Below are 14,496 nucleotides of genomic sequence, written 5' to 3' on the forward strand. Positions count from 1 at the left end.
CCACTATTATTGTGTTACTGTTGATTTCTCATTTATGTCTGTTAATATTGCCTTATACATTGATGTGTTCCTATGTTGGGTGCATATATATTTATAATTGTTATACCCTCTTCTTGGATGGATCCCTTGATCATTATGTAGTGTCCTTCTTTGTCTCTTGTAACAGTCTTTATTTTAAAGTCTATTTTGTCTGATGTAAGTATTGCTACCCCAGTTTTCTTTTGATTTCCATTTTTGTGGAATACCTTCTTCCATCCCCTCACTTTGTCTGTATGTGTCTTTAGATTTAAAGTGAGTCTCTTGTAGGCAGCATGTATACGGGTCTTGTTTTTGTATACATTCAGGCAGTCTGTGTCTTCTGGTTGGAGGATTTAGTCTGTTTACATTTAAGGTAAGTATTGCTATGTATGTTCTTGTTGCCATTTTGTTGTTTTGGATTTGTTTTTGTAGGTCTTTTTCTTCCCCTTCTTTTGTTCTCTTCTCTTGTGCTTTGATGACTATTTTTGGTGTTATTTTGGATTCTTTTTTCTTTTTTGTGTGTTTATCTATTATAGATTCTTGGTTTGTGGTTACCATGAAGTTTTTGTATAGCAGTCTGTATACGTACCTGATTGTTTCAAGTTGCTGTTCTCTTAATTTCAAATGCATTTTAAATACCCTGCATTTGTACTCTCCTCTCCTCACTATTACTGTTTTGATATATTTTACATCTAATTGTTTTAGGTATCCTTTAACTGCTTATTGTGGATACGGGTGATATTACTACTTTTATCTTTCAACCTCCCTACTAGCTTTGTGTGTGGATGATTTCCTACCTTTACTGTATGTTTGCCTTTACTGGTGGACTTTTTCCTTCCATAATTCTTTTTTCTAGTTGTGGCCTTTTCTTTTTTGCCTAGAGAAGTTCCTTTAACATTTGTTGTGAAGCTGGTTTGGTGGTGTTGAATTCTTTTAGCTTTCACTTGTCTGTAAAGCTTGATTTCTCCATCAAATCTAAATGAGAGTCTTCCTGGGTAGAGTATTCTTGGTTGTCAGTTTTTCCCTTTCATCACTTTAAATATATTGTGTCACTCCCTTCTGGCCTGCAGAGTTTCTGCTGAAAAATCAGCTGATAGGCTTATGGGAGTTCCCTTGTATGTTATTTGTTGCTTTTCCCTTGCTGCTTTTAGGATTCTCTCTTGAATTTTTGTCCTTTTGATTATAGTGTGTCTTGGTGTGCTCCTCTTTGGGTTAATCCTCCATGGGACTCTGTGCTTCCTGGACTTGGGTGACTGTTTCCTTTCCTAGGTTAGGATGGTTTTCAGCTATTATCTCTTCAAATATTTTCTTGGGCCCTTTCTCTCTTTTCTCCTTCTGGCAACCCTATAATGCAAATATTAATGTGCTTCATGTTTTCCCAGAGGTGTCTTAAACTGTTTTCATTTCTTTTCACTCTTTTTTCTGTTCAGCAGCAGTGATTTCTACTACGCTGTCTTCCAGTCACTGATCCACTCTTCTGTATCATGTAGTCTATTATTATTTTTTGATGTTGGGGGTAGGAGTTTATTAATTAATTTATTTACTTTTGCTGTGTTGGGTCCTCACTTCTGTGCGAGGGCCTTCTCTAGTGTGGCAAGCGGGGGCCGCTCTTCATCGCAGTGCACAGGCCTCTCACTACCGCGGCCTCTCTTGTTGTGGAGCACAGGCTCCAGACGCGCAGGCTCAGCAGCCGTGGCTCACGGGCCTAGTTGCTCCGTGGCATGTGGGATCCTCCCAGACCAGGGCTCGATCCCGTGTCCCCTGCATTAGCAGGCAGATTCTCAACCACTGCACCACCAGGGAAGCCCCTCATGTAGTCTATTATTGATTCCTTCTAGTGTATTTTTCATTTCAGTTATTGTACTCTTCATCTCAGTTTTGTTGTTCTTTATATTTTCTCATTCTTTGTTAAAAAATTCTAACTTCTTGCTCTGTGCATCCATTCTCCTCCTCAGTTCTTTGATCACCTTTATGATCATTACTCTGAACTGTTTCTTGGGTAGATTGCCTATTCACTTAACTCCGCTTCTGGAGTTTTATCTTGTTTCTTGGTCTGGAACATAGTCCTCTGCCATCTCATTTTGTCTATTGCTATTTATATTTTTATGTACGTGGTAAGTTAGTTACGTTTCTCATCCTTGGAGAAGTGGCCCTCTGTAGGTGTCCTGTGCATCCCAGCAGTGCACTCCACCCGTCACCCAAGCTGTATGCTCTAGAGGTGCCCCCTAAGAGGGCTGCATGGCTCTTTCTGTTTTGGCTGGCTATGTGGGTGGTATGGTAGGCTTGGCTGGTGCCTAGTCTGGTGGTTTGCACAGCCCTGCCTTGCGTGGACGCTGCTGGCTGCTCTTTAGAGGGGCCTGGTCATGAGGTGGCTGGTTGTGGAACCCTAATGGGCCCTGAGGCTAGTGCTGGCACACGGGTGGGCAGAATCAGGGTCCCAAAGACTCTGGGGCTGTTGCCCGCCCACTGAGAGGTGAAGCCAGACCCTGGGAGTAGTACCAGACTACTAGCAGTTAGAGGTGTTTCTTGGAGTTTGCCTGCAGGGCCCAGGGATCTCAGAGCTCATTTCAGATTGTTGGTGTTGTCAGGGGCCAGTCCTGACAGTTGGTCATGGGTCCAGAGTGTCTGGAAGGTTGTATTAGCCTGCTAGTGGGCAGGGCAGGGGGCCAAAGAGTCCCTAGGGTGGCGTCTGGCCTGTGTTGCAGGATTGTAGCTTTCTTCTTTCTGGAGTCTGCCCCCTGGTGGGTAAGGCTGGTCTAGAGGCTTGGGCTGGCTTCCTGGTGGGAGGGGCTGGTGCCTTCCCACTGGTGTGTGGAGCTGGGTATTGGCCCTCAGGTGGGCAGGGCCATGTCTAGGGGCATGTCTAGAGGCGGCTGTGGGCTCAGGAAGCCCTTAGGCAGCCTCTCTGCTGGTGGGTGGGGATGTGTCCCCACCCAGTTGTTTGGCCTGTGGCATCCCAGCATTGGAGCCTTCAGGCTGTTGGATGGGGCCAGATCTTGGTGCTAATGATCCAGCATGTCAGCCACCTGGAATGTTCACACAATTGAATGTTCCTCAGTGTCTGACACCAGTGTCTGTGTCCCCCTGGGTGAGCTGCTGCCATCCCTCTGCCTCTCCAGGACAGTCTACAAGACCAGCAGGCAGGTCTGGCCCAGGCTCCTATCAAATAACTGATTTTGCCCTGGGTCCTGGTGTGTGTGAGATTTTGTGTGTGCCCTTTGAAAAGTGAAGTCTCTGTTTCCCCCAGTCCTGTGGGGCTCCTGCAGTGAAGGCCTGTTGGCCTTCAAAGCCAAATGCTCTGAGGATTTGTCTTCCCAGTGCCAGACCCCCAGGCTGGGGAACCTGATGTGGGGCTCAGAACTGTCACTCCTGTGGGAGATCCTCTACAGTATATTTATTCTCCAATTTGTGGGTCACCCACGTGTGGGGTATGGGATTTGATTATATTTCAAGTCCTCCCCTCCTGTCTGTCTTGTTGTGGTACCTTCTTTATATCTTTAGTTGTAGAAGATCTTTTCTGGTAGGTTCCAGTCTTCTTCACAGATGGTTGTTCTGCAGATAGCTGTTACTTTGGTGTGCTCATGAGAGGAGGTGAGCTCAGGGTCTTTTACTCTGCTGTCTTCCACACCTACTCTGTACTTTTATTGAATTTATTCCTAAGTATTTTATTGTTGATCCTATGAGAATATAATTGTTTTTTTTTTATTGGAGTACAATTGCTTTACAATGTTGTGTTAGTTTCAGCTGTACAATGAAGTGAATCAGCTATATGTATACCTACATCCCCTCCCTCTTGGACCTCCCTCCCACCCCACCCCACCCAACTAGGTCATCATAGAGCACCAAGCTGAGCTTCCTGTGCTTTATAGAATATAATTGTTTTATTTTTGGTTTGTTCATTGCTACAGTATAGAGATTCAATTGATTTTTGTATCTTGTAATCTTGCTAAACTCATATTAGTTTTAATAGGTTTTTTTAGTGGATTCCTTAAGGTTTTTGTATACACAAGATTGTATCATCTGCAAGTAGAGTTTTACTTCTTCCTTTCCAATCTAGTTGCCTTTTATTTCACTTCTTGTCATACTGTTAAATGGAAGTGGCAAGAATGGACAGCCTGCCTTGTTCCTGTGAATTTACAAAGCCTGCTAGGCAATCTGCAAAAATGAAAACGTTGGGACTATAAGGTAATAGCTTTTTTCTTTTTTAAGATAGCATGATGAAAATTTATACATTTTAATAGTTTTTGAAAATGTATTTTATAGAATACATATAATGTTCTCAGGGTAGATGTGATCCTTAAGATCAAGCTTTGTCACCTAAAGTAAATGTACTATTAGTCTTCGAGGTGTTCCTGTTTTAGCATTTTCACATATGTGTCACATCTCTTCTCATGAAAGTACTGAAATGTAGATATGACCTTCAGTATTATAGGTGGGGAAACTGACTCACAGTAATTAAATTTTATGCCACCACTGAGTGAGTACCAGAGCTGGACTTCAAGTCCAGATCAAATTTCAAAACCTAAGTTCTTCCTGCTCTTCCATGTTGCTTTTCAAGTTTATGGCAAAATCTTCCCCCATAGAAAATTATGTAACTATAGGTATTGTGTAGGGCTCAGTCTAGAACACTAAAATATATTCAAAGCACCAAAAAAAAAAAAAGTTTTTCTTTTGGCTTTTTAAAATCACTGTTTATTCCATTTGGTAGAGGGTTTTTTTTCCATACAAATATTTGCAACAATTTTTAATTCCCCAAAACCATACATAGACGATAAATACCATGCTATTAAAGTATTAAATTTGTACAAAAATACTTTACAGTTTAATACTTGTTTGTTACAAATAAAAATACATATTTAAGTGACTCCCCTCATGATCTTTTTTTTTTCCTTAACATGATTCTGCTTTATACTTTCTTGCCCTGGCAGTTCTGAACTATGACTGAAATAATATATTTCTTTGCACAAAAAAGAAAGGTGAACTTTTTCCTTAAACAAAGGACACAGTGTTCAAATGCTTTGCCTAAGCAGTTGTTTGAATTATTGACCAAAATAAAAATGTTCGGAAAATAATTGTTTCAGTATGGAGATTCTACAATTAATATACAGATCTATTTTTTTTATATTCACCAAATAACAGTTAGTTATTAGTGTAACTATTCAAAATATCTGAACAAATGAAAACAGTTGCTGACAAACATTAAAAGCAACTGTCACAATTTATTGCTTTGAGGGATGGTAATAATTGGCAATGCATTTTGTAAAAAATGTATTTACAATTTCAGTAAGTGGCATGGCTCAGAACAAAAGAGAGTCCAGTGTCATTTTTAAGTACATGTGCTGTACACCCCTCAATATAATCAGTTTTCAAAACATGTCTGTCAAGCAGTATGAGTTTGATTTGCCTATCAAGATAAACTTCATTTTAATAGACTCTTCATTCTCAAATTCTTAGTCTTGAATTTTAAAAATAAGATAACTAAACAGTTGCTAAACACCCTAATTCATTATCAGATTTTTCAGCTATTAACAATGTGTCCTTAAAAAAAACAGGTCACAAGACATATCCTGTTTGATAATTTGTTGCATAGGGAATAGCATACATCTTAGTTAAAATCATTCCTAAACTTGGGCAAAACATTTACCACCACCTATTATGGTTGCCTATGTGCATCATTGCTGAAACGTTGTAAGATGATTTTATACCTGTACCCCTCCCATAGCAGCAGTCCCAGCAGTTCACCAAACTAGCTCTCCTAGTACAGCCAGCTTTATGAAAAGCCTTGTTGGGTAAATTCTTGCATGAATGACTTTGTGGTAAGAAACTGATTTCAAAGTGAATTAAGGAAATTATCATAGAGAACATTTTCAAACAGAAATTTCTCTTTTTAAAAAGGAATAGGAAGATGGACCTGTAAAAAATTTCCTCTGATGTTAACTGTAGAGAGGGGTGGCCTAGTTGTTTTTCTTTTTCGCTACCCTTGGTCTTGGCAGGGGGTTGCCTGTCATATACCATAGTGATCACCAACAAAGAAACCTCTTCAACTTGAAAGGGTAAGTGAACGTGAGCCATGAGATTTAAAAGACCCCTGTGCTTGCAGTTAATGCCACATGATTATCTGTGCTTCAAATGTCACAGAAATCTTAAAGGGATTTTTTTTTTTTTTTAGCACCATGTAGATATTGTCTTTTGTCCTGCTTTGTAAAAAGCATCGCTATAATGTATTAGTGGGTTCTCGTATCTCCAAATTACCACCGTGGCTCGACTGCTGGAAAAAAGCACTGTTCTGTTCACTCCATTCTCCTCCTGGTAGAGTCTGTTCTATGGATTTCTGTGAAGCCAGGGGGTTTCTACTAATAACCAGGTCCAGCTTATTACCAGATTCTGCTATGAGGGGCACAACAAGGCAGCAGTCAAAGTCTCTCGTTCGGACATGATTAACCTGAAAGGTCAAGAAGCGCCACTTTGAATTACTGTTATAGACATAAGATGATTCCCAAAACCCAGAGTAACATTTCAGACACAACAGGTTGACTGATTAAAGTCTTGAAAGTGCTTAAAAGAGCACTCTGTACAGAGAGGTCTATCCTGGCCCTGACCACACTATAACATGGGTATTGGCTTACTTTACTCTCTGCTACTAAATTGTAAGGCCCTTGAGAGCAGGGAACAGGGACACATCCCAATGTCCCCATGCTGAGCATATCACCTTATTCATGGCAGGTGCTCCAAGTGCCAAATATTATCCCTAATTTACAGATGAGGAAAGTAAGGCACAGAGTGGTTAAGAGATTTGCCTGAGATCAGAACTTGGCAAGTGGTCCAGCGAGGATGTAATCTCAGGCAGTCTGGATGATTCCAAAGCTCGTGCTCTTGACCATGATACTGAACTACCTCTCTCGGTCATGAGCCCACCCCCTCCTCAGCTTACACATGCGTTCTTCGTCTTTCATGTTTCCTTATTCTTTTTTTTTAACATCTTTATTGGAGTATAATTGCTTTACAATGGTGTGTTAGTTTCTGCTGTGTAACAAAGTGAATCAGCTATACGTATACTTATATCCCCATATCCCCTCCCTCTTGTGTCTCCCTCCCACCCTCCCTATCCCTCCCCTCTAGGTGGTAACAAAGCACCGAGCTGATCTCCCTGTGCTGTGCGGCTGCTTCCCACTAGCTCTCTATTTTACATTTGGTAGTGTATATATATGTCCATGCCACTCTCACTTCATCCCAGCTTCCCCTTCCCCTTCCCTGTGTACTTAAGTCCATTCTCTATGTCTGCATCTTATTCCTGTCTGCCCCTAGGTTCTTCAGAACCATTTGTTTTTTTAGATTCCATATATAGGTTAGCATACAGTATTTGTTTTTCTCTTTCTTCGCTCTGTATGAGATTGTGTTTCCTTATTCTTTTCCCCCTAAAAGTTTGAAGAGTCATCTACATACTGCTTCCGTTCCTTGACTTTTCACTCTCTCCCCAATCTTCTCGGTCTGGGACCTGACCCTTATATATTATATAAATGACCCCAACTGTCCAACACAGGAATGGTGTCTTGAGTTCTCATCCCCTTTGGCCTTTACCTGGTCATCCTTAAAACTCCTTCCTTGGCTCTTACGACACCACTTTGTTTTGACCTTCGTACCATTTTAACTGCTCACTTTCAGTCCTTTCCTGCCTTTGCTTCTTCCTGTCCTTTAAATTTTGTTTTTCTTAGAATTCTATCTTTAGTTCTCTTCTCTTCCTCACTAGAAATCCACCATAGGCAACTTTATCCAAATCCATGCCTTCAGTAGCCCAGATCTTTACTTTTGGCTGTAACATCTCTCCTGAGCAACAACTGCAAGCTGCCGGCTGCCTCACAGACTGCTCTGCCAGGATGCACTGAAGGCATTAAAGACTCAGGTCTGGTACCCGTGTCTTACCCTTACCTACCTGATCGTCTTCCCTGTGATCCTCCCCTTCACCCTACACCAATCCACCTATGACAGAATTGTATCGTCTTTCTAAATTATAAAATATGTCATTATTCTGCTTAGAAAATTAATATACCTCCAGAATACAGTCCAAGAGCTTTATCTTGGCTTTCAAGGCCCTTCACAAGGTGAGTCCAGTCTACTTTTATAGCCTCATCTTCCATAAAAGTAAGTATAGCTCTAATTTATAGATTAGGAAGACAGGTCAAATAACTTGTCCATAGTTATTTATTCAGCAAATACTAGAGTATCTATGGAAAATAAACGTGTTCCTTACTCTTAGGACAAAAGAGTAATTGTTATATTGCCATGGTAAAAAGATCACCAGAACTGGTTTTAAAACGATCTAATCTATCAGTGACAACTTGCTCAGTGAACATGTGTCTGAAAGCCAACCAATCAGGGCAACCTCATGCTTTGAAAGGCAACTGTTTAGGGACAGACTCATTCACTTGAACGTACTTTCAAGACTGATGGCAACCCCCTCCTCTTCCTGCAAAATGCTCTTTCTAAAAACTGTACGTAAGATCAGGAATTTGCTTTGCTCAATGAAACTATACCTGACAACCATAGTACTCCTAGTACTTAATAGTAAACAAGGTTCAGCTTTTGGGTTTTAGACATTGTGTGAGACACTGGTATCGATCACCGTATAAGGGGAAATGGGAGAATAAGGTACTAGTCCTGTTCTCAAGAAGTTTAGAATCTGCTGGGGAATATATATAGGGAAACAGGCCGTTTCAGTAACTGGTAAATTCTACCAAAGGAAAAAGTGCCTATCCTCTATAGGAGGGGCCTCTAATCTCGTCTTGAGGCAAAGGAGGATGGGTGGACACTGATCAAATACGACTTTCAAATTAATTTCCAAATAAAATTCCATCTGAGGTCTTACCTGTAAGAGCCTATCGTAGGGCTTTAGGCCACCAAGATCTCCTGGTCCAGCTGGGCGAATGTTTTTGACATACACTCCTTTCTCCAGCAAGCCATCTGCTACACTGAACCCAAAGTCCTCCATGTCAGAGCCCTTGTACAAGGTCACCTGGAAAATGAGAAAATGTGAAGGGGATATTTAGGTAGTTTGAGGACTTTTGCTTATGAAATTTCTTGATGAAACATCTTTTCAAACTAATTTCAATATAATAGATTTGTAATAGATTAGGCAGCTCCCCCCAATCTTGAAGCTTTTTCCATTCTCTAGGAACATCCTTGGAATTTGCCAAGTCCCACCCAGACCTGGAAAAGGAGGAGAAATGCTGGAGAGTTCTGGTCGCTCTCTTTTTTTTTTTTTACTTGCAGTCATCAGGTGTATATAGGTGAGAAGTTCCCAGGGGCAGGTTCACTTCTCCTGGAGCAACCCCTAGGTGTCGGGAGAAGCCAGGGTTAGCCCTTTGCAGCTGGATATCAGGATTAGGCCAAAGGCCTTTCCTTCCTGTTCACTGTGCCTGGTGCTGTGTTCAGTGCTCAGCATATCCTCTGCCTTTGAGCAAGAGCCAGGAAGTCCGCCATTTTATTTTCTCTAGTATCCCAGTCAGTGCTTCAGTACTGTGGGCAAGAAATGTCTTAAAAGGGAGAGCAGCCAAGACGGCAGAGTAGAAAGGTCCTGAGCTCACCTCCTCTTACGAGCAAATCACACCTACCTGCAGAACAACCATAGATGAAAAAGACTGGAACCTACCAGGAAACATCTTCTGCAACGAAAGGCAAAGAGGGAACCACAAGATGGAGCCACCAGTAGACTCGTGATGTAATCAAATCCCATACGTCCCGGGTGGGCGATCCACAAACTGGAGAATAATTATACTGCAGAGGTTCTCCTCCAGGAGTGAGAGTTCTGAGCCCCACAGTCAGGCTCCCCAGCCCAGGGCTCCTGCACCAGGGAAATGAGCCCCCATAGCATTGGCTTTGAAGGCCAGTGGAGCTTAAGTGCAGGAGCCCCATGGGACTGGGGGAAACAGAGACTTCGCTCTTAAAGGGCACACACAAAATCTCACGCACACCAGGACCCAGGGCAAAAGAAGCAAGTTGATAGGAGCCTGGGCCAGACCTGCCTGCTGGTCTTGGAAAGTCTCCTGGAGAGGTGGGAGGTGGCTGTGGCTCACCCTGGGGACACAGACACTGGGGGCAGACATATTGGGGAACATTCAGCCACATGAGGCTCCACCCTACAGCCTGCAGGCTCCAGTGCTGCGAAGCCTCAGGCCCAACAACTAACTGGGCAGGGACACAGCCCCACCCGTCAGCAGACAGGCTGTCTAACAGCCCACAGCCACCTCTGGACTCGTGCCAAGACAGGGCCCTGCCCACCAGAGGGCCAAGACCCAGCTCCGCCCACCAGTGGGTAGGCTTGAGCCCTTCTCTCCAGGAAGCCTGCACTAGCCTCACGATCAGCCTCACCCACCAGGGGACAGACACCAGAAGCTACAATCCCACCATGCAGGCTGGACGCTACCCCAGGGCCAGCTGAGGCCTGGCCCGCCCCACTAGCAGGCCAATGCAAACTTCTGGACACCAGAGACCCCATACCCAGCTCTATTAGGAAACCACCACCCCCACCAACCAATGATCTAAAACGAGCTCTGGGATCCCTGGGCCACGCAAACAGACTCCAGGAACCATCTCTGCCTGCCAGTAGTCCAGCACTAACCCCAGGATCCGGCTTCACTTGCCAGTGGGTGGGCAACAGCCCCAGAGTCTTTGGGACCCTGGCTCTGCCCACCAGTAAGCCAGCACTACCCCTGAGACCTACTAGGGTTGCACAACCTTGTCACCTTGGCTGGTGACAAGGCCCCACTAAACAGTACCAGCAGCATCTGCACAAGGTAGGGTCTAGCAATCAACCAAGCCTACCAGACTGCCCACACACTCAGCCTACCACAAAGAAGGACCCATGCAGCCCTCTTAGGGGGAACCCCTAGAGCATATAGCTTGGGTGATGAAAGGGGAGTACACTGCTGGGATGCACAGGATACCTCCTACAAAGGGCACTTCTCCGAGGTTGAGAAATGTAATTAAGCTACCACAGACATAAAAACACAAAGAGTAACTTAGACAAAATAAAGTGGCAGAGGACTATGTTCCAGACCAAGGAACAAGATAAAACTCCAGAAGAACTAAATGAAATGGAGATAGGCGATCTACCCGAGAAAGAGTTCAGAGTAATAGTCATAAAGATGATCAAAGAACTCAGGAGAAGAATAGATGCACAGAGTGAGAAGTTAAAAGTTTTAAACAAAGAATTAGAAAATATAAAGAATGACCAAACAGAGGTTAAGTATACAATAACTAAAATGAAAAATTCACTAGAAGGAATTAATAACAGACTAAATGATTCAGAAGAACAGATCAGTGAGCTGGAAGACAAGAGTAGTAGAAATCAGTGCTGCTGAATAGAAAAAAGATAAAGAATGAAAAGAAATGGGGACAGTTTAAGACACCTCTGGGACAATATCAAGCATATTAGTATTTGCATTATAGGGGGTCCCAGAAGGAGAAGAGAGAAAGGGCCCAAGAAAATATTTGAAGAGATAATAGCTGAAAACTTCTTTAACCTGGCAAAGGAAACAGGTACCCAAGTCTGTGAAGCACAGAGAGTCCCATACAGGATTAATCCAAAGAGGAACAATACCAAGATACACTGTAATCAAAATGACAAAAATTAAAGAGAATACTAAAAGCAGCAAGGGAAAAGCAACAAATAACATACAAGGGAACTCCCATAAGCCAATCAGCTGATTTTTCAGCAGAAACTGAAGGACAGAAGGGAGTGGCACAATATATTTAAAGTGATGAAAGGGAAAAAACCTACAACCAAGAATACTTTACGCATAAAGGCTCTCATTTAGATTTGATAGAGAAATAAAAAGCTTTACAGACAAGCAAAAGCTAAAACAATTCAGCACCACCAAACCAGCTTTAAAACAAATGTTAAAGGAACTTCTCTAGGCAGAAAAAGTAAAGGGTCACAACTAGAAACAAAACTACAGGAGGAAAAAGCTCACCAGTAAAGGCAAACATACAGCAAAGGTAGGAAATCATCCACACACAAAGTCAGTAGAGAGGTTAAATGACAAAAGTAGTACTGTCACCTGTATGCACAATAAGCAGTTAAGGGATACATAAAACAATTTGATGTAAAATACAATATCAAAAACAGAAATCATGAGGGGCGGAGAATACAAATGCAGGGTATTTAAAATGCTTTTGAAATTAAGAGATCAGCAACATGAAACAATCAGGTATGTATACAGACTGTTACATAGAAACATGGTAACCACAAACCAAAAATCTATAATAGATATATGCACAAAAAAGAAAAAGGAATCCAAAATAACACTAACAATAGTCATCAAATCATAAGAGAAAAGGAGGAGGGAAGACCTATGAAAACAAATCCGAAACAATTAACAAAATGGCAATAAGAACATACATAGTGATAATTAACTTAAATGTAAATGGACTAAATGCTCCAACCAGAAGAAGCAGACTGCCTGAAATGGATACAAAAAAACTAGACCTGTATATATGCTGCCTACAAGAGACTCGCTTTAGATCTAAAGACACATACAGACCGGAAGTGAGAGAATGGAAAAAGGCATTCCATGCAAACAAAAAATCAGAAGCAAGCTGGAGTAGCATACTTAGATAAAATAAACTTTAAAGACTGTTACAAGAGACAAAGAAGGACACTACATAATGATCAAGGAATAAATCCAAGAATAAGATATAACAATTGTAAATATATATGCATGCAACATAGGAGCACCTCAATATATAAGGGAAATATTAACAGACATAAAAGGAGAAATTGACAGTAACAATAATAGTAGGAGACTTTAACACCCCACTTTCATCAATGGACAGATCATCCAGACAGAAAATCAATAAGGAAACACAGGCCTTAAATAACACATTAGACCACATGGACTTAATTGATATATATACAGCATTCCATCCGAAAGCAGCAAAATACACATTCTTTTCAAGTGTGCATGGAATATTCTCCAGGACAGATCACATGCTAGGCCACGAAACGAGTCTCCATAAATTTAAGAAAGCTGAAATCACATCAAGCATCTTTTCCAACCACAATGCCATGAGACTAGAAATCACCTACAAGAGAAAAGAACTGCAAAAACTGCAAACACATGGAGGCTAAACAATATGCTACTAAACCAATGGATCACTGAAAGAGGAAATCAAAAAATACCTAGAGACAAATGAAAATGAAAACATGATGATCCAAAACCTATGGGATACAGCAAAAGCTTATAGTGATACAAGCTCAGGAAACAAGAAAAATCTCAAATAAACAACCTAACCTTACACCTAAAGCAATTACAAAAAGAACAACAAACAAAACCTGTAGTAGAAGGAAAGAAAGCATAAAGAGAACAGAAATAAATGAAAAAGACTAAAAAAAATAGAAAAGATCAATGAAACTAAAAGCTGGTTCTTTGAAAAAATAAAATTGATAAGTCTTTTGCCAGACTCATCAAGAAAGAAAGGGAGGGACTTCCCTGGTGGCACAGTGGTTAAGACTCCACGCTCCCAACACAGGGGGTCTGGGTTTGATCCCTGGTCTGGGAACTAGAGCCCACATACATGCCACAACTAAGAGCTTGCATGCCACAACCAAGAAGCAGGTGAGCCGCAACTAAGGAACCCACCTGCTGCAACTAAGGAGCCAGCGAGCCACAACTAAGGAGCCCTTGGGATGCAACCACCTGCAGTAACTAGGGAGCCCACCTGCTGCAACCAGGGAGCCTGCCTGCTGCAACTAAGACCCAACACAACCAAATAAATATAAAATAAAATAAATATTAAAAAAATACACAGCACCAAAAATAAAAATAAAGAAAAAAAGGGAGAAGGCTCAAATCAAAACAAGAATGAAAAAGAAGTTACAACTGACACCAAAGAAATACAAAGGATATTAAGAGATTACAATGAGAAACTATACAGCAATAAAATGGACAACCTAGGAGCAATGGACAAATTCTTAGAAAGGTACAATCTCCCAAAACTGAACCAGGAAGAAATAGCAAATATGAACAGACCAATTACCAGTACTGAAATTGAATCAGTAATTTTAAAACTCCCAAAACAAAAGTCCAAGACCAGATGGTTTCATTGGTGAATTCTACCAAAAATTTAGAGAATAGTTAACACTTATCCTTCTGAAACTATTCCAAAAAATTGCAGAGGAAGGAACACTTCAAACACATTCCATGAGGCCACCATCACCCTGATATCAAGATATCACAAAAAGGAAATTACAGGCCAATATCACTGATGAACATAGATGCAAAGATCCTCAACAAAATACTAGCAAACCGATTCCAAATAGTAGCAATGCCTTAGAAGGATCATACACCATGGTCAAGTGGAATTTATCCCAGGGGTGCAAGGATTTTTCAATATCTGCAAATCAATGTTAAAAAGTTGAAGAATAAAAAGCATATGATCATCTCAATAGGTACAGAAAACACTTTTGATAAAGTTCAACAC

General features: G+C 41.4%; 1 protein-coding gene across 11 annotated transcripts in view; it reads right to left on the bottom strand.

The window, feature by feature from the left end:
- Positions 1–6,232: 6,232 nt before the first annotated feature.
- Positions 6,233–14,496, bottom strand: part of GRIP1 (glutamate receptor interacting protein 1) — a gene marked incomplete at both ends in the record, with an annotated part of 692,303 nt that continues 684,039 nt past the window's right edge. For all 11 annotated transcript variants that reach the window (XM_082849388.1, XM_082849396.1, XM_082849394.1 and 8 more), the window contains 2 exons: positions 6,233–6,460; positions 8,882–9,028. In XM_082849388.1, coding sequence (XP_082705514.1) covers positions 6,233–6,460; positions 8,882–9,028 — 375 coding nt within the window. The remainder of the gene's footprint in view (positions 6,461–8,881; positions 9,029–14,496) is intronic.

Source organism: Leucopleurus acutus (genome assembly GCF_964270905.1).
Source record: "Leucopleurus acutus genome assembly, chromosome: 11".
NCBI classification, from domain to species: domain Eukaryota; kingdom Metazoa; phylum Chordata; class Mammalia; order Artiodactyla; family Delphinidae; genus Leucopleurus; species Leucopleurus acutus.